The sequence below is a fragment of the Tamandua tetradactyla genome, chromosome 13 (assembly GCF_023851605.1).
Source record: "Tamandua tetradactyla isolate mTamTet1 chromosome 13, mTamTet1.pri, whole genome shotgun sequence".
NCBI classification, from domain to species: Eukaryota; Metazoa; Chordata; class Mammalia; order Pilosa; family Myrmecophagidae; genus Tamandua; species Tamandua tetradactyla.
In genome coordinates, this window is record NC_135339.1 from 62,563,262 (window position 1) to 62,583,852 (window position 20,591).

Below are 20,591 nucleotides of genomic sequence, written 5' to 3' on the forward strand. Positions count from 1 at the left end.
TGAAAGACACAAACTCTGAAGGAAAATGATCGGGATCTGGGCCCTACTTTAGCCATTTACTAGCTGTTTGACCTCGCACATGTCACTGCTCTTGCCTCAGTGTCCCCATCTATAAAATGGGGATAAGCAAGCTTCCTCTCCCCCACATACCCAGCATGATACTCGGGGCTGAGCCCCCAGGGAGAACCCTTCTCACCATCCTTCCTGACTTTCCACCCCCAGGTATGCCAGAAGTCAGGCGAAATCTCCCTACTGAAGCAGCAACTGAAGGAGTCTCAGGCAGAGCTGGTGCAGAAGGGCAGTGAGCTGGTGGCCCTACGGGTGGCGCTGCGGGAGGCCCGGGCTGCCCTGCGGGTCAGTGAGGGCCGGGCGCGGGGCCTGCAGGAGGCAGCCCGGGCCCGGGAACTGGAGCTGGAGGCTTGTTCCCAGGAGCTGCGGCGGCACCGCCAGGAGGCTGAACAGCTGCGGGAGAAAGCTGGGCAGTTGGATGCTGAGGCCGCTGGACTCCGGGAGCCCCCCGTGCCACCAGCAGCCACCGACCCATTCCTCCTGGCCGAGAGTGATGAGGCCAAGGCACAGCGGGTAGCAGCAGGGGTTGGGGGCAGCCTGCGTGCCCAGGTGGAGCGGCTGCGGGCAGAGCTGCAGCGGGAGCGGCGGCGGGGTGAGGAGCAACGGGACAGCTTCGAGGGTGAGCGGCTAGCCTGGCAGGCAGAGAAGGAGCAGGTAATCCGCTACCAGAAGCAGCTGCAGCACAACTATATCCAGATGTACCGGCGCAACCGGCAACTGGAGCAGGAACTGCAGCAGCTCAGCCTGGAGCTGGAGGCCCGTGAGCTTGCTGACCTGGGCCTGGCTGATTCAGCTCCCTGCATCTGCCTGGAGGAGATCACAGCCACTGAAATCTAGGGCCCCTAGAATCCAGCCCTGCAGAGCTCTGCCAAAGGAGAGCAGCAGCCTTCTGTCTACTCAGGCCCCAAGGTCCACTGAGGGCCCCAAGGTGTGAGGGCTCCAGTACCACTTGTCCCCCAGGATCCAGGCCTCTGGGTCTCTGCCAAGAATATGGCATGGCCCCATGGCTTGGAAGAGTAAGGACAGACCCTTTGAAGACGCCCATATTCACTATCACCTACTCACCACCTTTTTCACTCCCCAGCTGCTGCCAGTGCCACCCTGCCAACCCCACTTACCACCAGACACTCGCCAGCCCACCCCAAATCCAGGCAGAGCCAATGGCGCCAGCTGCTCCAGATGTGCCTGCCCCCACCCAGCCCACAGTGGGGGACAGGGCTGGAACATGGGTCTGATTCCCAGATTCCAGCTCTGCAGCCTCTCTTATGGGGAGAGGGGGCTGTAGTCAGACCAAAGGAAGAACTCAGAAATGTCTTGTTTATTTGTGTTTGTGACCACGTGGCCCTTCCCCACACCCTCGTTTTCATTTGTATATTTTTCACACTGTAAATTTCTTGTACAAACCCAAAGAAAAAATTTTTTTAAATGTTTTCTTTTTAAAAACAGTGAGTATGCTGGATAAATATCACAGGAGCTTGTTTGACCCCCTTCTCTTCTTTATTTCTGGCTACTCCCCTACCCCTCATAGAGGTCTTATGGGGAGAGAGGGTGGTAGGAGAAGGACAAACTCAGTAGGAAGCAGGAAGTGGACCACAACATGAAATGGTCTCAGGGTTTAAGGGACTAGAAGAACCTTCCATTCTGTCCCCCAAACAATGCTGCTGGGGGCTGGGAGATGGATGTAATGGCCCCTTGGGGACCCTAAGAGTCCATGTCTCTCAGTGCTGGGGGACTCAAAAGGTGTCATCACGAGATGACTTGCTAATCCCAGGCCCATTTCTTGAGAGTAGACAGGAAAAGCAGGAGCGGGAAGTTCCTGAGGCCCAAGGAGGTTAGTAGAGGTCCAGGATTCAGCAGGAGGACTCTAGGGGCAGTGGGAACAGTCATGGGATAAGACGGAAGAGTCTGAGGTTAGCATCAGGAGTCTGGAGGATTGGAGAGTAGTCTAAGCTGAGCCACATGAGGCACCTGGCCTCAATGGGAAGATGTGGACACCAGGGGGAGGGGCCAGAGGCCAGCAGGTAGAGTCTGGGTGTCTATGGGAGGGGTCTGAGCTTTAACAGGGAGATTGTGGGAGCCTATGGGAGGGGACTAGAAGAGCATCCTGCGTTCAGTGGGCAAGGGAGTGCTCAGCCGGAAGGTGCTGCTCCATGAGGGCAGACGAGTCTGAGTGTAAGGGCAGTGGGCTGGGTCCAGGAACCCGGACCACGAGCTCCATGGGCTCACGAGCCTTGTTTCGATACGCCCGGCGGATGGTGTCTACTGCTCGCTGGTGGGTCACCTGTTCCAGGCTCTCTCCATCTACTGCCACAAGCTCGAAGCCAGCCTGGGATGGGGTGAGGGGAGGGAGAGTCACAGCCCTCCCTCCTCAAGTCACTCCCACCCACCACCCAGTCTGATGGCAGTGTCCTCTCACCTCCACCAGCTAGGACACTCCTCCCCCATCTGGGTGGAGGGGATGGACAATGGGACTTTTGTGCCTGGAACCTTTGGGGGCAGGGCGGGGTACAGACAATGGTCCTTTGTCCCTTGGGGCTCAGTGGAACAGGATGCACCGCCCTCAGGCTCAGGCCGGCATGAGGGGACAGATTTTTCCCTAGTCCTGCTCACCCTGCATGCCTGCATGCCTGCCCCCCTGCTCCCAAGCCTCCTCCCATGACCTGGTCTCAACACGTCTGGCTAGAAGAGGAGCCTTTGCTAGCCACTCCCCCTGCCAGAATTTAGCTCTGGACCTAAGGAGTGGGCTGGGTGCTCTTCACCCACCTGCAGGGCCCCGCTGAGGAAGGCAGCTCCCCCAGGGAAGATCTTTTCTACCTTCACCATGGGCTGCACTTTGGACTCAATGCCCCCAGAAATGCTGATGCCTGATGAAGGTGAGAAACTGGGTGAGGGTGTATGCCCAGTAGAAATGCAGGATGCATCCCCAAATCCAGAATCCCCAACCTCTCCCAAACCCCTAGATTCTGTTACTCCTCATATGCCTCAACTCACTCCCTAGTCCAGCTCCAGATTCCAACCCCTCCAAATCCAGATCCCAACTACACCCCAATACACCAAATTCTCTTCCAGCCCACACCACCAAACCAAGCCCAGCAATCTCACCCCAACCCAAGAGTCCACCCTGCCAGGCCCAGTCCCGCCTAAACTCACCCAAGGACTGCTTCATCTTGGACAGGGTGACTGTTCTCAGCTCCCCAATGGGGGCCTTGGTGGCTGGCCCCTCAGCTGGACTCCTGCCAGCTCCATTCTCAGAGGGCCCTTGACTGGCTCCCCCCTTGGCTGCCTGCCCAGCCAGAGGTCGTGGCAGAGGGGGCCGGGCCTTCCGAGGCTTGTGGTAGCGCCCATTGGCCATGCTGGGGGTGGGGATAGTCGTTGGGGATGGGGAGCGCCTGCGACTGGGGGACTTGCCTCGGCCCCCACTGCGGCTGCGGCTGCGGCTCTGGGCGCGGCCCCGGCCCGGGCTCTGCTGAGGGTCGTCACGGCTCGGGGGTTCTGTCAGCAGCCAGTTAGGCCGCGGGGGCCGGGGAGCAACGGGGGGCGGCTGGGGAGGGGGTGCGCCGGCGCCTCGGCGGGGGGCGAAGGCATCTACTGGCACGTCTTGGAGAGGCGGCAGCCCCTTGTGGGGGTGGCGGGGTGCAGAGGCGCCCAGGGAGACCGTGAGGGCCCCCAGCCGCTCCCTCAGCTCGCCGCCATCTTCCTCCTCCCAGAAGCCGTTCGCCGGCAGCAGGTAGAAGCCTCCGCGGCTGTCTGGGGAGGAGGGTCACGGTCAGGCCGCCCCTCCTCGCGGCCCAGCGGAAGCGGGGCTCCCAGTCCAGACCACCTTTCATGCCCTCAGTCCTTGCTTTGTCTGTGCAGGGCCCAGGAGAACCAGGCCTGTGCTTGTCCCCTGGGGCAGGAGACCAGCAGGCTCTATTATAGTAGTATTTTAATACTCTCTATCATGAGTTCCATTTTACCTTAAAGTGTCTAAGAAAAAAATGACTAGCGCACCAAACAGGTTATTTTACGGAAATTATTGCAGAGAATGAGACTAAATTTTAAAAGTGAGTTTAAAAACAATCATTAAGTGAACAAAAGTGCCGGCGGCGAGCAGATTAATAAAACGGTTCTGACCGGCAAGGGCTTTCCTTCCAGGACACCACAATTTTCTGAAGCGTGACTGCCCCACGTGGGCCCCCTCTCCCTTCCCCAGTCCCTCCAGGGTTGTGCCCCCTCCTGGGGCCCTGGGACCCAGACTGACCAGGCACTGGGGTGATGAGGTGACGCTTGGGCGGCGTGTCCTGCCTGGCTGGCCGCAAAGCAGGAGGCTGCGCTGGTTGGGGAGGGAAGCCAGTGAGAGGCAGAGCACCCCTGCCAGGCCCCCTGCTGGGCTCTGCTAATGGGGGCTCAGGCAACCTCTGCCCCTCCTTCCACTGGGAGACCCCACTCCCCATTCCCACCCGAGGGATGGGGCTCAGGATCCAAAAGTCCTGCCCCCAGCTGCTGACCTGCCCTGATCTTGAGGGCCTCGAAAGCCTCCAGCTCCACGGGCATCACCATGCTGTCGAAGCGGCCCAGGTCTGTAGGGGCCACCACACTCCTGGTGGGGCAGGGATAGGGGTAAGGGATAGGGGCTGGATAAGGCCCCACATCTGGTGGGGCTTGGTGGGGCTTCAGGCCCGGGGAGGTTGGGAAAGATCTCTGGGACCCCCTTCATGTCCCTAAGCCCTCCCCCACAACCTGCTCCCCACCTGATGTCCCGCAGCAGCAGCAGCTTCTCTGGCCTGTCCAGAATGGCCAAAAGGGGCCTCACCAGGTCTTCTACTCCACCCTCATGCACATACTGGAGATAGAGGGACCACAAGTCAGATATAAGCAGGGACTTCCAGAGCTGGGGAAGGGGAAATGACAGGGCATATTGCGGCCTAGAAACCCATCCAACCCTCCAAGCTTAGGGATGTTTCTCCCCACCTCCAGGCTATCCACAGGTTGGCCTTATATCGGTTACTAGGTGGGAAACTGCAATAACACTAATAGAGCCCTAATAGCAAGGACAACAATAGCAGCTGTGGGGAGATACTGTTCAAAGTATTTACATACTGCCTCCCATTTAGCTCTTCCGCCTCCCTGAGAGATGACATTAATTATTCCCATTTTATGGTTAGGAAACTGAGGCCCAGAGAGAAGGATTTTAACCAAGGCAACGGAAAAGGCAGTGTGAAGAGGGACAGTGTGAAGAGGGATGGACGAAGTCTGGATCTTGCCTGCTCTGCTACCAGAATAGGATGGGCAGGGAGTGGACTCTCCTCCCCCCGCCCCCCAACCTCCCAGGCTAAAGGAAGGAATTTAAGCCAAACAGGAGGCCCTGAGCCTGGCTGCCCCAGCATGTGCTGCACGTGAACCAACAAATTAGGCTTTGTTCAGGGCTAGGATGGGAACCTTGGGGAAAGGGTGGCCCTACAGGAAGCCTCTCTAGTCAGCTGCCTGGGTTGGAGCCCCTTCTGCCTGGCTCTGCCCGGATGCCACCAGCCACACCCCACCGACACAGGCGCACTGAGCATGGGGCCAGCCTAGAAGGACAGCACACCACTCCCTGGTGGTGAGGAAGGAGACAGGAGCTGATTCAAGGACATGGACACTCACACAGCAGCCCTATGGGCATGCACACAGAGAGACACAGCATGCCCTGGTGGTCAGAGCAAGTCATTTGCAAATATCTGGAAATAAATAAAATATAAATGATGTGTGCAAACCACACACAAAGTTGCAGGGATTCACATATACACATGCCCTCTTTTTTTTTTTTCAAACATGGGCAGGCACCGGGAATCGAACCTGGGTCCTCTGGCATCGCAGGCAAGCATTCCTGCCTGCTGAGCCACTGTGGCCCACCCTACACATGCCCCTTTTGTTTGGAGAGACAGACACACACAATTACACAAATTGCACAAAACCACGCATATGCACACACTTCAAGTCCACAGACTACGTTCTATACTCAGTGAGGGCCAGACCCTGCAGGGGCGGTGGGGGCACAATGATGCAGACCCCGCCTCAGACCCTCAGGAACTCAGTCTAGTGGGAGCAAGGGACAGAATGAGTCAAGTGCCTCGGAGAACTACAGATCCCTAGCAGTGGGGCAGGGGGTACTGAGGAGAAGGTGGGAGGTCTAGGTGGACCCCGTGAGTTGATGGCATTTACACTGACTCTTGAAGGACAGATGGAGGGAACAGCATGAAAGCTGGGGGGATGGTGTTGCAAGGGTGATGTGGAATGATGAGCAGATGGGCTTTAGCTTGACTGTAGGCTGCGTGCAGGGACTCCATGTAGGGCTGTGCAGGTTTGAACCACGCTGTCAATGGCACCCCCTAGAGTTGTGTCGTTCAGAACCTGTATAAACCTACATGGTGACCACAGGAAAGCTGAGGTGGGATGGAAAAGGAATCAGGGAGGTCTTGGATGTGAGGGTAAGGAGTTTGTACTCTATTCTGCCAGCAGCAAGGGGCTGCTGGGAGGACTGGGGTGCAAAGCGATCAGGGAAGTGATTTACAATGCCCAATTTGGCAGCTGTGAAAAGATGGATCTAGTGGGGAGAGAGGGGAAGCCAGGGGTCCAGGGCCACACATCTGAGTTATGAGGGGAGCTTAACTAATCGCTCAGGCCGGGGGCTCTAAACCAGAGGGTCTGCTCTCTTGGTATGGGTGGGGCTTGGCTAAGGTGTGGATATTTTCTAAAGTTCCTCAGTGGCTCTGGGGGTGTAGGGAAGAGAAGGGCCTGGCTTGGGCAAGGTAGGAGGAGTGGAGAAAGGGGCGGGGGGAAGGAGCAGACGGAAGAAACAGATGCAGAACCCCACCTAGCGGCCAGAGGTCAGAGTTTCAGGCTAACAGGAGGCAGGTGCACCCAGTGCTACGCCACACCACAGGGACACACGCACATTAGCCGGACACACGCACACTGACACACCCAGATATAATCATACGGTCAAGTTGCCACAACCTCAGATACTCCAACACCCAGTCCTGCAGACACACAAATGCACACATCACAAAGACATATGAACCCAGCCCCACCCTGGGTGAGGTGGGAGATCCGCAAGCAATTTCCAAAAACTCCTCAGCCTGCCCTTCCACCACAGGCCCGTGTGGCACTGCCATACGGTCACCACAGAAAACCAGGGCTCCTTGAGACAGGCATAGAAGAGGAAACTCCATCCTCCTGGAGGGGCTGACCCACCCTCCTGTGGCCTCCCCAGCACTCAGACTATGTATATAGCCTCAAGTAGAACTTCCAGCCCACCCTGGAGCCCTGTGGTTTGGTTTAAAGTGGAAGGAAACAGAACAAAAGCATCATGTTGGGGGAACTTTGGGTGAGGATGGCAGGCAATGGTTGACTTACTTTAGTAACAGGGGAAGGGACCTGGCATGGGGCATGGCCATCTGACCAGGAGCAGAAGAAGGCATTGAGGGGAGGGCTTGGAGGATTGCAGAGCACGCACCTTTTCCCACTCATCACCTGTCTGGCTCCTTCTCTCCTCCGCTTAAATATCACCACCTCAGGGAGGCCTTCCCAGACCAGACCATCTAATTTGTGCCTCCTGGGTTATTTTCTCACGTTCTTTTCCTTCATGGCATTTGGCACAATTTGTCACTATAGTCATTTAGGTGCCAATTATCACCTCTCTCCCCTTCCTGACTCTGCAGTCTAGGGCAAAGTTGGGGCGTGGAGGGGCAACATCTGCTTTCACTGACAACTAGCCTCCCAGTGATAGGCTCAGACACTGGTCAATGAACCATGGCTTGAATGAAAGAGGGACTGGGTGACTGGGGCAGGGGACAGGTTGGAGGCTCACCCGGGAGCAGTGGCGGGTGACTGCCAGCACCTCGTCATCCGTCAGCAGCCGCCGGGCCAGGTCCTGAATAAGGGATTGTCGGCTCTTCCAGGCTTGCACCCGATCATCCATATTGGTCAGCTGGTTGGAGGGACTCCCGGACCTTGCAGAGAGCAGGGCTCGGCCCCTCTCCCGGTCTAAGGAATCATCAGGGAGGGAGTAGGGTTTCTTTCAGTGGGGGCTCAGACCCCAGAGCAGGCCAACCAATAGTCCTAGGTACCCCCAATGGATCCCATTCTGGCCCTGATGTTCCCTACCAAGGTCACCCACGGCTTATCTCCCCACCTTTGGAACCCCAACACAGGTCACTCAACCCCCAACATGGAACCCCACACCAGTCTGTTCCTTAATGGGGCCTCAGCCCAGTCCTCCCCAGGCCTCCAGCATGCACCCTCACACCAGTCTGTTCCCCATTAGAGTCCTAGCACAGGATCCCTCATCTATCCAAAATCTGTCTTTGGGGGATCCTAACCTAAGGCCCACAAACCTCAAAAATGCACCCAATATCTGTCTACAATCCTATCTTTCCCACTAAGCTTAGTCCAATTATTTTAGCAGCCCCTAATATGCTCCTTCCTATTTACCTTTTCCCCCATGCTTGTCCCTAGCTGAGTTTAGCCCACAGTTCTTTGGCTCACTTCCAACCTGCACACCCATCTGAAGCTCAACTGTAAACCAGGACTTGACAAAGGGATGCACAAATTACCGCGTCTCAGTCTCCAAGTGACAAACTTCTGCACAGGCCCCACACCCCCTGCTATGAAGAAGAAAGAGATGCGGTCTCAGGCCATGGCCCCCAATCCTAGAATGGGGGTTTGGAGGGCTCAGGACTGTCTGAAACACTGCCTGGAATGGATAGTTCAGGCTGAAGGAGACAAGATGGGGAGGCAAGAGGCCAGGCCAGGAGGGCCTTGAAGGCCAGGCTCAAGCTGGGGCCTTCATTTGTAGGCAATGGAGAGCCAGTGAAGGGCTTGGTCAAGAGAGGGTGCGGTCGAAGCTCTGCTTAGAGAGATTCATTTGAAAGTAAATGTAAGGACGGAAGAACCCTAAAGACAAAGTCTAGGGGAGCACCTACCTTCAGAGGGCAGAGGAAAAAAGAAGAGCCTTTGAAGGAGAGAGGGGAATGGCCAGAGAAGTGGAAGGAGGCCCAGGAGAGGGCAGAGCCCTGGGAGCTGTGGGAAGAGAGATGAGTTGAGGGAGGGGGGCTACCTCTCCTAAAGTGAAGGGATTGGTTCTCCCATGGGATTGTCACCTCTAGATCCCAAAACGGCCAACCCCCAGGGATGGGCAGGGCCCAGATCCTTGTCCTCTGGTTGTTTTAGCCTGCCCATCATTCATTCTGCAACCTGGAGACCCACCCCAACCTCATCCTCAGCCAATGTACTTCAGGGTGGGCACATAAACTTGCTGGCCCATAGACAGATCCTCTCTCTCTCTCCCTCCCTCCCTCCCTCCCTCCCTCCCTCCCTCCCTCCCTCCCTCCCTCCCTCTCTCTCTCTCTCTCTCTCTCTCTCTCTCTCTCTCTCTCTCCCAGCACTGAACAAATAAGCCAATGGGAATACACCCTAGGACTTCAGCTAAAAGTATTTAAGGAGGAGCTCTCTTCCCCTGGGGTTGCTAGGCAAACTAGTGGCCATCTTACCTCCAAATGGGAAAAGCCCACATGATAAAGAAGCCAATCCATGGGAACGTAGAACAAAAACTGGAGGGTAGATGTCTAATAATATTGTTTAAGTCTTTAGACCCTGCTTAAATCAGTAGCTGAGCCAAGAAGTACTTTTTGTAAAGCCAGTTCGAGTTGAGTTTCTGTCACATGCAACCCCACGACCCAACCACTCTTGGCTTAGTCTCTGAACCTCACCAGAGAAGTGAGAGGACCTCCTGTGAGGGTCCTTAGGAAGCTTCAGACATGAGTACAGCCTCAGCCAGGCCCTTCTGCCTGCGCCCTGCTCTAGAAATAGCCTTGTTCAAGGATGGTTCTAGAACTAGGAAGTGCCTGTGGGCTCTGGCAGGGGGAGGTAAAGCCAAATGCTCTCCAGATAGTCCAGGAATCTAACCTAAGCTCTCTACCTCCTTGCTAGGCTGTGAGTCTATCAGTTTCCCTTTCTGTAAAATGGGGAGATGAAGCAGTACAACACTGACTCTTACATTTTCTGAGCATCTTCCATATGACAGACAATGTACTAAATGATTTACATACACTAATTCTCACTATTACTAAAAACATAGGGATTACCATTCCTATTTTACTTATGAGCAAACAGGTTCACAGGGATTGAGCTAGTGAGAGGCACAGCTCGAATCAGGTAGCATGCGATTTAAACCCTGCACCGCTGGACGCCAAAGCTGTTGGACGGGACCACTATCTGATCTGTGCAGCACTCACCTTTCTCCAGGTCCAAGCGAGGGCGGGGCTTGGCCGAGTGCCCGCTGTCCAGTGTCCAGGCCTCTCTGTGCCCCTCCCCTGCCAGCCGCCCCTGTCGCCCTCCCTTGAAGAAGAGATTCATCAGCGTCTTGGAGCGCTGCAGGGCACCCTTCTCCCCGGGGAACCCCGACTTCTCCTTCTTCCGCTGCTTCTTCTCCTCTGCAGACACGAGGGAGCACCCAGGGGGCTGGAGGGGTGGGCAGAAGGGGAGGACGAGGGGCAGGGGTGTGGGAAGGGGCAGAGAGAAGAGGGAGTGGGGAGGCAGACGGGATCTGCAGCCCTGCAGGAGGGGGGTGGGGTTTCTCCTCCAAACTCCCAAGCTTCCCCCCACCCCACAATGAGAGCTGTGACAAAACTCCACTGAGGGTCGAACGGAGCAATTGGGAAGAGTGTGTGTGTGTGTGTGTGTGTGTGTGTGTGTGTGTGTAAACAGGGTAGCCTGGTATCTCCAGAATGGAGACTCTGCACTTAGTGCTGGTTTGGGATCCAAAGCCGATGGGGGCTGGGGCTGAGGCTGAAGGTGGGTGGGGTTGGGGTCTAGTAGTAAATGGAGCCCAGAGCAGGGTCTGAGCATATCCTGGAGGTGAGGTTGGGGCCCAGGATAGGGTCTGAGGGAGGTGTTGGACTGGGGTCTGTGGAGAGAGGAGCAGCCACCCTTCCCTGACGTACCCCACAGGGTCAGGTGGCTCTGGGAGCGTGTGATGGGTGGCCGGGGTCGACTGAGTGCCAGCAGCAGAGCAGTTTTGGGGGATTCCGAGAGCGCAGAGTCAAGGCGGCACGCAGGGGGGTGACCATCAGCGCGGATGGCCGTGTCCCTGAGGATGACCGTGGGCCGTACACTGCACCAGGTCTCCACACGGCCCCCCGTGTCAGGCTCCGTCTGCATAGCCGTGTCTGCCCGCCCCCAGCCTGGGCCACAGCCATTGGGCCCCTCAGTCCCCAGGCAGACGTCCATGTGGTCAGAGGGCAAAGAGCCCATGCCTTCGGCCAAGCTGTAGAGGGCACTGGAGGCATAGGAGGAGACGCTGGAGCTGCTCTCAGAGGCCGGGGACAGCTGCTGCAGCACCCCATTGCTCACTGCAGGGAGTCGGGGAGGCAGGGGCACCTCAGAGGACTGGCCTGGTGGCAACAGGGCCCTGCCGGGCTCACACCACCCCTGGGCTTGGTGGAGGCAGGCAGCAGCCAAGTGTCCACAAGGTGTGGTGAATGGATGAGCTGCTCAGCAACTTGCTCAGTAAGTGTAGGCAAGTCACGTCTCAATTCACCCACGGGGACTCCGGACCCTCAGCGAGCCTGGAATTGAATCTGCAACCTCCCAGGAGGCAGCCCAGAAATAACTCAGTGCAGCATGACGGTCCTGAGGGCATCTTGATCTCCTTCCCCACCTCCCACTTCCCTCCTCCACCCCTACCCTTACTTTCTTCAAAGATCCTGACCCCAGTCTCAGGCCTCAGCCCTTCCCCTCCAACCCTGGGGGACAGCCACTTACATCGGTCCAGCCAACAGTACTCAGAAACCATCTCCTTGTAGGCAGGATAGCGGCCAGTCTCCTGGGGTGGGCCCACGGGCATAATAGGGTGTGGGAGAGAGGGCGAGAAGGGAGGGTAAGAACGGGGAATGACAGAAGAAACCTTTCGATCCCATTTCTCTCTTCTAAATTCATCATGCTCTAGCTGCAAGGGCTATTTTATTTCTAGACATGCCAATTACGTTTTCACCTCAGGGCCTTTGCATTTGCTATTTCTTCTTCCTAAACGCTCTTCCTTTAGCTCCTCAGGCGGCTAGCTCCTTCTCAGACTTCAGGAGTTACCTCCTCAGAACCCTGATCACCCTACCCCACCTCCTGCTAAAGGGGTCCTTCCTAGATTACTCTATCCCATCTCTCTGTTAATTTCCTTATAGCATTCATCACAATACACAAGTTCCTTCTTTATTTGTCTCTTCCCAGTTGCAGAGACCTTATCTGTCCTGTTCGCTGTTATAGCCTCAGTGCCCAGCACAGTGACTGGCATAAAAAGTGCTCAAAAATACAGCTGAGGGTGCACAGGGGGTTCAGTGGTAGAATTCTCGCCTGCCATGCAGGAAACCTGGGATCGATTCCTGGCCCACGCATCCCCCATGCCCAAAAAAAGTGCAGCGGAATGAATGAATGAATGAGGGTAGGTTGGGAGTGAAGAGGAAGGAAGAGGAGGAAAAGGATGTGGGAGAGTGGGAAATAGAGGTGGAGGAGATATGGCAGAGGGGGCACTGAATGGCAGGATGGGCGAAGGCTTGGGGAAGGCAGTGGGGTGCGGTGGGGTGGGGGATCAGGCCCTGGAGAAAAGTGAGGCATCACTTCCTCCAAAAGCCAGAGTGTGAAGGACTTGATCCACAGGCAAGTGTGAGGCTCTCATGAATAATGAATCTAGCTGCTGCCCCTGAAACCCAATCTCTGGCCCCAGTCCAGCCCTCCTTGCCCTGTGCCCTGAGGACACCTATCATCCATGTCCTGCCCAAAGCCACAGCTACCACTCAGCCTTCCAGAAAGGACATTTTCTCCTTTCAACCCGAGGCTTAGGCTTCCACCACTCAGAGGAAGGAGCACTGCCCCAGGAGTCTGGGGGCAGGACCAGAACCAGGCCCTGCCACTGACTGGCTGAGTGACTGTGGTTTCTCAGTTGCTTTGTCTCTCTGACCCTCAGTTTCTCCCACAAAATAGGGATGAGAACACTGCCTGACCTACCTCCCACACGGCTGTGAAAAAATGTCTTGTAAAGTGCAGAGGCATGGGCATAACTAAATACCCGGTGGTCTTGAGGTCCTTCCTAGTCTGATTTCCCCCAACTCCCATAGCCCTACCAACCTTGATGGTCAACATGATGTGCGTTTGGCCCTTCAGCACCTCCACGGCCTGGCTGTGGCTGATGTTGTCGAAGTTGACACCGTTGGCCGCCAGGACCTGGTCACCCACCTTGATACCATTCTCTTCGGCCAGCCCACCACAGTCCACTCTGGGATCAGATGGGCATCAGTCTGATAGGACACCCACCTGGTCTTCCGTTGCTCACCCCATTCCAGACTCCCTTCCTATGACCTCAGGAATGCCCCTCCTCCTGGCAAGCCCTGGCCACCTCCCCAAGTCCCACCTCTGACCTACGTCCTCATTTGGACATTTCATTAGCCAAGCCTTACTTGCTGATCCCTCCCCAGGTCTCACCCAGGTCTCAGCCCCACCCCGTGTCCAGTCCTAACCCCCAGCCCTATCCTAATACATCCCTGACCCAAGACCTCACTTGGACACATAGATGCCCAGCCCAAACTCCTTGCCCCCACGGATGTTGAAGCCCAGGCAGAAGTCATCGGAGGTTGTGTACAGATGGACGATGCGCCGCACGCCATCCTCTGAGCTGCGGTCCGATGGGGTTGAGCTGCACTTCTCCACTACCAGCCGCCGATTCACCACATCCACCCTGGGCCAGTAGCAAGGCGCTGTCAGCTGAGGCCTTCCATCCACCACCACCCACCGCCTCGCCTCCCAGCAGCCTGACAACTGGAGGGAAAGGAGGTATGCTTTGAGGACCTCCCTAGGCCTGGGACCTTCAGTAGGGCGTACATTGCATCAAATCTGGTAAACCAGATTGCCTCTTTTATTAAGCAGCTACAACTTTCAGGCCCCATTTCTAATCCTCATAACCCCGGGGGCAAGTATTATCCCTATGCTTCAGAGCAGCAGCGGGGCCGAGGACGGGGTAGGGCCACTGGCATCTGGGATAGCAGAGCTGCTGGGGGCAAGGCTGGCTGCAAGATAAGACCTTTTCCTCGTTTTAGGGTCAGGCCTTAGGATTCCCATCTCTAACATGCAGGGGGAAAGGGGAGCAGGGGCCGCACTTGCCAGGCCCCGAGGAAGAGCCCTGTCCCTTCAGCCTCTTCTGCCAGTGGGCCTTGGGTGGTGGTGGTGGTGCTGGGGTGGGGCCAGGTCAGGGCTGGGGTTCGGCACTGCTCACCATGTGGTCTTCTCCTTGGAGAACTTGATGCCCGGCACGCGGCCCATGCGCCGCACCATCATGTGCAGGCGGCTGCTCCCCGTCAGCACCTTCACAGCACTGCCCATCGTGGTGCTCTCCAGGCTCAGCCCGTTCACCTCTGTGATCTTGTCCCCCACACACAAGCCAGCCCGCTCTGCACCAGGGGACAGGGATGGCTGGTGTGGGACACTTGGGAGAAGAGTCCTCCAGGGTGGGGCTAAGCATCCCCCATCAGACTGGGAATCCCTAGGACAAGAATGAGCTTCCTCCATCAGACTGGGGATCTCCAGGGTAGGAGCTAAGCTTCCCCCATTAGACTAGGGCCTGTCCCATACCCTACTTCACCTGGGGATGGGCTCTGACTCCCCTTTGGATCAGGTCTTCCAGGACTGAAGACTCTGACCCACCATCCCTGTAACAATATCCCTCCCACCCTGCTGAGGTGGGGAGTGACATCACCTAGGCCAGGACCTCACCCATGGGGACCTAGCTCACCTGCACTGCTCCCCTCCTCCACTTTGCTGACGAAGATGCCCAGGCCATGCTCAGAGCCCCCCCGCACACTGAAGCCCAGCCTCCCCGCTGGATTCTTCTCCACGCGGACTGCGTGGATGATGTCGCTTTCATCACTGTTGGCTGTGGGGATGGGAACACAGGCATCAGCCCATGCTCATGCTGGACATGGAGGACCCCTGGGTTCCCCAAAGTAGAGCCTGCAAAGGGTGAGCTGCTAGGCGTGGCCCAAAATGGTGATAATGGGCGTGGTGGTGGGGGGGAGAATTCTCTAGGTGCGTCTGAGACCATGGATGAGAGAAGGTATGGGAGCCAGAGAGAATAAAAGAATAGTGCCCCATGCTAGAAGACACTGTTCTTCTTCCCTCTTAATGGTGATAGAGAGGTGTCTAATGCTAACTGAGCTTCCTAGATCTACAGGCCTGGAATAGGCCAAATTCCTAAAGATCCTGCCACTTTGAGGAACAGATGGACAGAAAGACAGAGGCAGGTTTTGCTTAATGTAAGGGAAAACTTTCTAAAACCTTCAGCTGTCAGACCATGAATGGGTTTTCCATGAGAGTTGCCATCTTTGGAGGCATACAAGTGGATACCTCCATCCTGTCTGGATGTTGTGGAAGGGTCACTGAAGTCCATTCCACTTCGCAGGCTCTGTGATTCTGAAGGTAAGGGCTCTAGGAGCTATCTGGCTACATGGGGAGAGAAACCCAAGACAAGGCTGTGCTACAGTGTATGTCCAGGGCCAGTAGTGGTCCTCTCCATCAGTGCTGGGGAAGGTCAGAGGAGGAGTTCCCTAGGGCCTGGAATCATCACATCATGTTTCTTAGAGGACTAAGATGGTGGTATGTGGATGGGTGGAGGGGGTGGAGTGAGCAGAGGTGGGTCTTTAAGGAGTCCCTTGGTTAGTGAGAGAGTTGGGTTTCAAGAGAGAAACTGAAATTTCTGCTGTAGGCAAGCCTTACTCTACAGGTGCTCCAGAAGTGAAACCCCATGGATACACACCCAAATTTATATTTGATCTAAGAAATCACAGGTATAAATCCCCAAGAGTAGCCTGGGGGCAGGGATGGGGCAGGGAGAGGGCAGGGAGAGGGCAGGGAGAGTCTGGGGTTTCCCAACTAATTAGATCTGCACAGGTCTAATACCTTTTCAGGCCAGCCACAGAGACTTTCTCTCCCCTTCCCCCACCATTCCTCTTGCAGTTTTCTTTCTCAGTCTCTCCCTGGGGCCTCCCTAAGGTCCTAGGCCAAGAGGACTGTCAGATTCAAGGTTTTGAGCCTAGGAGCTTGGGGCTTTTGAAAATGGCATCTCCTCTGCCTCCAGTGCCCTAGCCCAGGCAACCATGCTCTCCCTTAGGTACTCCAAAGCAGCCTCCTTACTGTCTCCCCACTTCTGCTCTTCTTACCCTTTATCCATTGTCTACACAGTAGCCAGAATCAGCTTTTAAATTCAATCATGCTTTTGCTCTGATTAAAAACTTCCACGGCTCCCCCTGCTTCTAGAAGAAAAGTCAAACTCCTCCCCAATCCCTATAAGGTCCTCCATGGGCTTTTCCCTGCCCTCCTCTCTGCCCCCCTCACCTCTGGCCACCCTCTCCTTTGGCCACATTGAGCTTTTTCTGGTCCTCACACAGACCAAGCCCTTTCTGAATCCCTTCTGGGTTTTTTTGAGACCATGGACCAGAGAAGGTGCAGGACAAAAGAGAACAAAAGGACAGTACTCTATGCTGGAAGACATTTCCCAGCCTGGAATACTCCTGCCCAAACCTTTTCTAAGATGAGAAACTTGTTAAAAATGTGAATTCTTGGGCTTTACTGCAGACCTACAGAATCAGAAGCTCTGGGGGCAGGGCCCAGCCATCTGTCTTTTAACAAGCCCTCCAGGCAATTCTAATGCACTTTAAAGTTTGAGAGAACCACTGTTTTCTCATATCACCCAAATTATTTCCTTCAGGATCCTTCCCATCCTTTGTTTATTTGTGCATTATTTATCTGCCCCTTCTCAATGGACTATAAACTCAATCAGGATAGGGATGTGTAATTCTTTTCCACCAATGTATTCCCAGTGTGTTGCATAGTATTTGGTATTTAATAAGTGTTTTGTTTTGTTTTGTTTTTTTTATTAATTAAAAAAAGAATTAACAAAACAATTAGAAATCATTCCTATTTAATAAGTGTTTTTTAATAAATGAAAGAATAAACAGGTGAATGAGGAATGAGGGAAGTGAGGAGAAAGGGAAGTGAGGAGAAAGGGTTGGTTTGGATTAAAGATAATGCATTTTCTTTGGGACCAGTTGAGTGTGTGAAGCTGGTGGGATTTCACAGGGGTGATATGGGTCCCCTCCCTCCTATTTCTCCCTAATCACTTACTTTATTCCCTGGGAATAATAACATGGGGGAGCGACCCCAGGTGCGGTGGATTGGGAGATGTTTGTGCTCAGGCAGAGGGGAGGAGTCTAAGCTCAGAGGCTCCCAGCTCTGACAGGTTAGGGGCCAGGTAGTCAGAGAAATGTCCCAGTTCTTTAACTGCCAGGACATGCAGATTCCCAGGAAGGAGTGGTCAGCCCCACGGGAGGCATTGAGGCACCAGGCTGAGGCAGAGGAAAAAGCAATCCTGGAACTTCTGGAAGTGTATCTTTGCAAGAACAGTATAAATAGCCCTTGTATCATCACTGGGCATTGTGGGGGTAGGGGAAGGGATGGGTTGGGAGTGGGGAGCCTAGTTCCTCTATGCCGACTAGCGCCTCTAGGAATTTATGATCCCCGACCAGAATGGCAGTGGCGACCTCAGCAGTGCCCTGCTGCTCTGAGCGTGAGACCCTGTGAGATGGATGGCTGAGGGAAGCGTGCTGGGCAGCAGGTAGAGGAGAGCCTGCCCCCTGAGCCCCATGCCCCAATCAGAAGGGAGGAGCAGGGCTTGAAAAGTCCAATCTGGGATTCAGCCAGGGAGCTCTGCTAGGTGGCAGATGAGAGGAGCTGGAGATATTATCTGGGGCTAAATCCACAGAAAGCTCAGGCCCAGGGGGCTCTGCTCCTCCCCTGGAATTCCAGGTCCTGCCTTGCTCACCAGCTCTTTGTCGCCTCACATCTGCCACTGCAGTCAGGCTACCTCCTACATGCCCTAGCCACCGTGATCCATGCTTTCCACTTCTAAACTTTGTCCACAACATCTCCACCCCACCGTTCTGTCTCTAAGCCCTGGAAAGTGGAGATTGAACCTTTCTTCTCTCTAGGTCCCTTGCAGGGCCTACCCAGTGCTGGTGCGCAATGAAGCGGCATTAAGTAACTACATAAGCTTAGATGTTCCTCCTCTTTCAGGGTCCAGCCCTTGGGCCCACTTCTCCTGACTCTTGACCCTCCTGTTCTGTTCTCCCCCCTCTTCTTAACATTAGCTGCTCCATCCTCATTCCCCTCCTTTTGCACTTGGAGCCTTTAATTCTGTCTGCCCAAGTGAACACTAACGGCCCACAGCCCAACACAGAGATGGTTACACAGGCTAGTTGATAAGGGGTTCCTTTTTTACCCTTTCACCCCAGAAGTATACACAAATGGAGCTGGATAAGGGCCAAGTTCCTGGGAGGGAGAGGCCAATTCAATAGCTTGCCGTGCTGCTCACTTGGAGGCTGGTACCATCATCACCATCACAATAACGCACACACACATGCCTTTCTCTGTACCCATGCCCCCAACTCCCAACTCTGGCCCCCCTCCATCTTGGAGCCCTGGAAGACTGGCCTGGAGGGGAGGTAAGGGAGGAGGAATGAATGGGTTCCCAGAAGCCTCCCATGTCCCTAAGATTCCCGTCTCAGGTTCCTTCGTGTGTATTGGCCCTGTCACTCCCACTCTGCCCCCCCATCCCCATCTTCTCCATCTGGTCCCTCGCAGCTGGGCCCCGCCCCACCTTCGATGGGGGAGTTGATGAGGATGACGCGGCCCATGGGTGATGAGGCTCGGATTCCGCGGCGGGGCCCATTCAGCAGCCGCTGCTGCTTCCTCAGCAGGTATCGCGTTGCGGAGCCTAAGTCGCTGCCCAGGTGGCCTCGGGAGGAGAGGGAGCTCAGCGAGCCGGAGCTAAGGTCTCCAGGGCCCAGCGGGTCAAAGCCCACTGCGAAACCGTGCGCCATGGCAGCTGGGCTGGGGCGGCGCCCTACACGTCCACATCGAACCGGCTAGCCCTCCGGGGGTGGTTCCCGCGTGGGCCAGGAGCCATGAGCCTTCCGGGCAGGGCTGGGGTTCCAGCGACCCCGAGGCACTCACTTCCTCTGCCTCTCAGGAGGGTGCACTTCAGGCCTGCGCAGGGAGCAGGGTTTGGGGGAGGGGATGTGAATGCTGCTACCCAGAATTTGCACCCTTCTCCCCTGGTTTGGGCATCCTGCCCTGCCCGGCCTTTAGCCCACCACCTCTCCCACCCCTGGCCAGGGAACTGCCGGGTCCAGGTGCCAACGCGGATTTTGGGAGCCATTTACACATCAGGGCAGGTGGGAAACTCTTGCCCACCCCTCCTTCCTACTCTCAGCTGATTCATCTACTCCTGTCCCTATTCCCCACGGAAGGGTAGAGTGAAGATGGACTCACTGAAGGCTTCAAGCAGGGTGAGAGAAATGAAGAGCCGAGGACAGTTCACTGCACCCCTACTCCTGTGGAGGGTACTGGGGGACCAGTCCTTGGGACTCCCACCTCCGGTACAGGCCTTCAGGACCTGGGACAGCTGCGCCCGAGGGCCCCAGCCATCCCCAGCTCCCACAGATGCTCGGGTCCCAGGCTGCTGTCCCTCGGTCCAAAGAGGTTGCCGAACCACCCCTCCCAGACTCGGGGGAGTATCTGCTAGCGAGGGCCCCACAACAACCCGCGCGAAACCCGGGCCAAGTTCCCCCAGAGCAGCTCTGGGGCCCAAAACCCAGCACCTCACCTCCGGCTCCGGCCTCCCAGCGCCCCCGGCCCGCGGGTTCGACCCCCCGCACCTGCTCTCGGGTCTGGCCGCCGCGGTCCTCGCCCGACTGCGGGCGCCGGCGAATGCCGCAGCGCGGGTGGGAACCCCGCCCACCCTCCGCCGAGCCTGCGGGAATAGGGCTGGCCTGGGCCGCCCCGGGCTCCCATTGGCAGAAGGGGCCGCCAGTCACTCCCTCCGCGCGCCTACCTCAGGCGCCCTGGACTGCGGCTCTTCGCCCGGACTCTGGCCGCTGGGTTCTACCCGCTCCAGTGTGAGTTCTGCGGCCCCACTTCGGCTCGCTCCCTTCCAGGGGAGCCCAGAACCGCGACTTCTCGAGGCCAGGTCGGCTACCGCGGCTCCTGGGGATGCCCCTCGTCGGCGGTCATTCCTGAGGCTTCAGTGGGGAACTGTCACCTGGGCAGAGCTGCGGCGGGTGGGGGCGTGGGCTGGCGCCCGGGTGGGCGGCGGGCGCGCTCTGCAAGGCGGCTGGGTGGATTGTGAGCGTGTGTGCGCTGTACTGTCTGCTTCACATATACACATTCCTATGCCAGAAGGCGTCTCTGGCCACCCAGCTGTGGAAAGTTCGCAGGGACGGGCAGCTGGTCCCAGGACACTAGGAGGAGGGAGAATCCTGATCCGCTTGCTTGGATGCCGGCAAAGTTTCCTTGAGTCTTCCACCCGCCACATCTCAGGACTGGAGCTAAGCTCTGTGCTGCAGGGCAAGTTGCGGGTATGAGGAGGCTGGTGACACAGTGGAGCTAGAGGTGACAGAGAGGGCGGCGGA

General features: G+C 56.3%; 3 protein-coding genes across 8 annotated transcripts in view; 2 read left to right on the forward strand and 1 right to left on the reverse strand.

The window, feature by feature from the left end:
- Nucleotides 1-1,552, forward strand: part of LZTS2 (leucine zipper tumor suppressor 2) — a 10,156-nt gene extending 8,604 nt beyond the window's left edge. For all 6 annotated transcript variants that reach the window (XM_077125758.1, XM_077125762.1, XM_077125760.1 and 3 more), the window contains exon 5: nt 223-1,552. In XM_077125758.1, the coding sequence (XP_076981873.1) occupies nt 223-906 (684 nt within the window). In that variant the 3' untranslated portion in view covers nt 907-1,552. The remainder of the gene's footprint in view (nt 1-222) is intronic.
- On the reverse strand, nt 1,369-19,108 carry PDZD7 (PDZ domain containing 7). The gene is given in 16 exon segments (XM_077125768.1): nt 1,369-2,395; nt 2,833-2,933; nt 3,220-3,816; nt 4,310-4,381; nt 4,557-4,648; nt 4,800-4,891; nt 7,898-8,073; nt 8,643-8,693; nt 10,323-10,520; nt 11,031-11,438; nt 11,851-11,911; nt 13,204-13,351; nt 13,634-13,810; nt 14,345-14,519; nt 14,861-15,001; nt 18,779-19,108. Coding segments are annotated over 16 exon segments (2,982 nt in total). The 5' UTR covers nt 19,002-19,108; the 3' UTR covers nt 1,369-2,125.
- The window catches only part of SFXN3 (sideroflexin 3), a 30,094-nt gene continuing 12,186 nt past the window's right edge, over nt 2,684-20,591 (forward strand). The window contains exon 1 of the mRNA XM_077125764.1: nt 2,684-2,942. Within this exon, the coding sequence (XP_076981879.1) occupies nt 2,891-2,942 (52 nt within the window). The 5' untranslated portion in view covers nt 2,684-2,890. The remainder of the gene's footprint in view (nt 2,943-20,591) is intronic.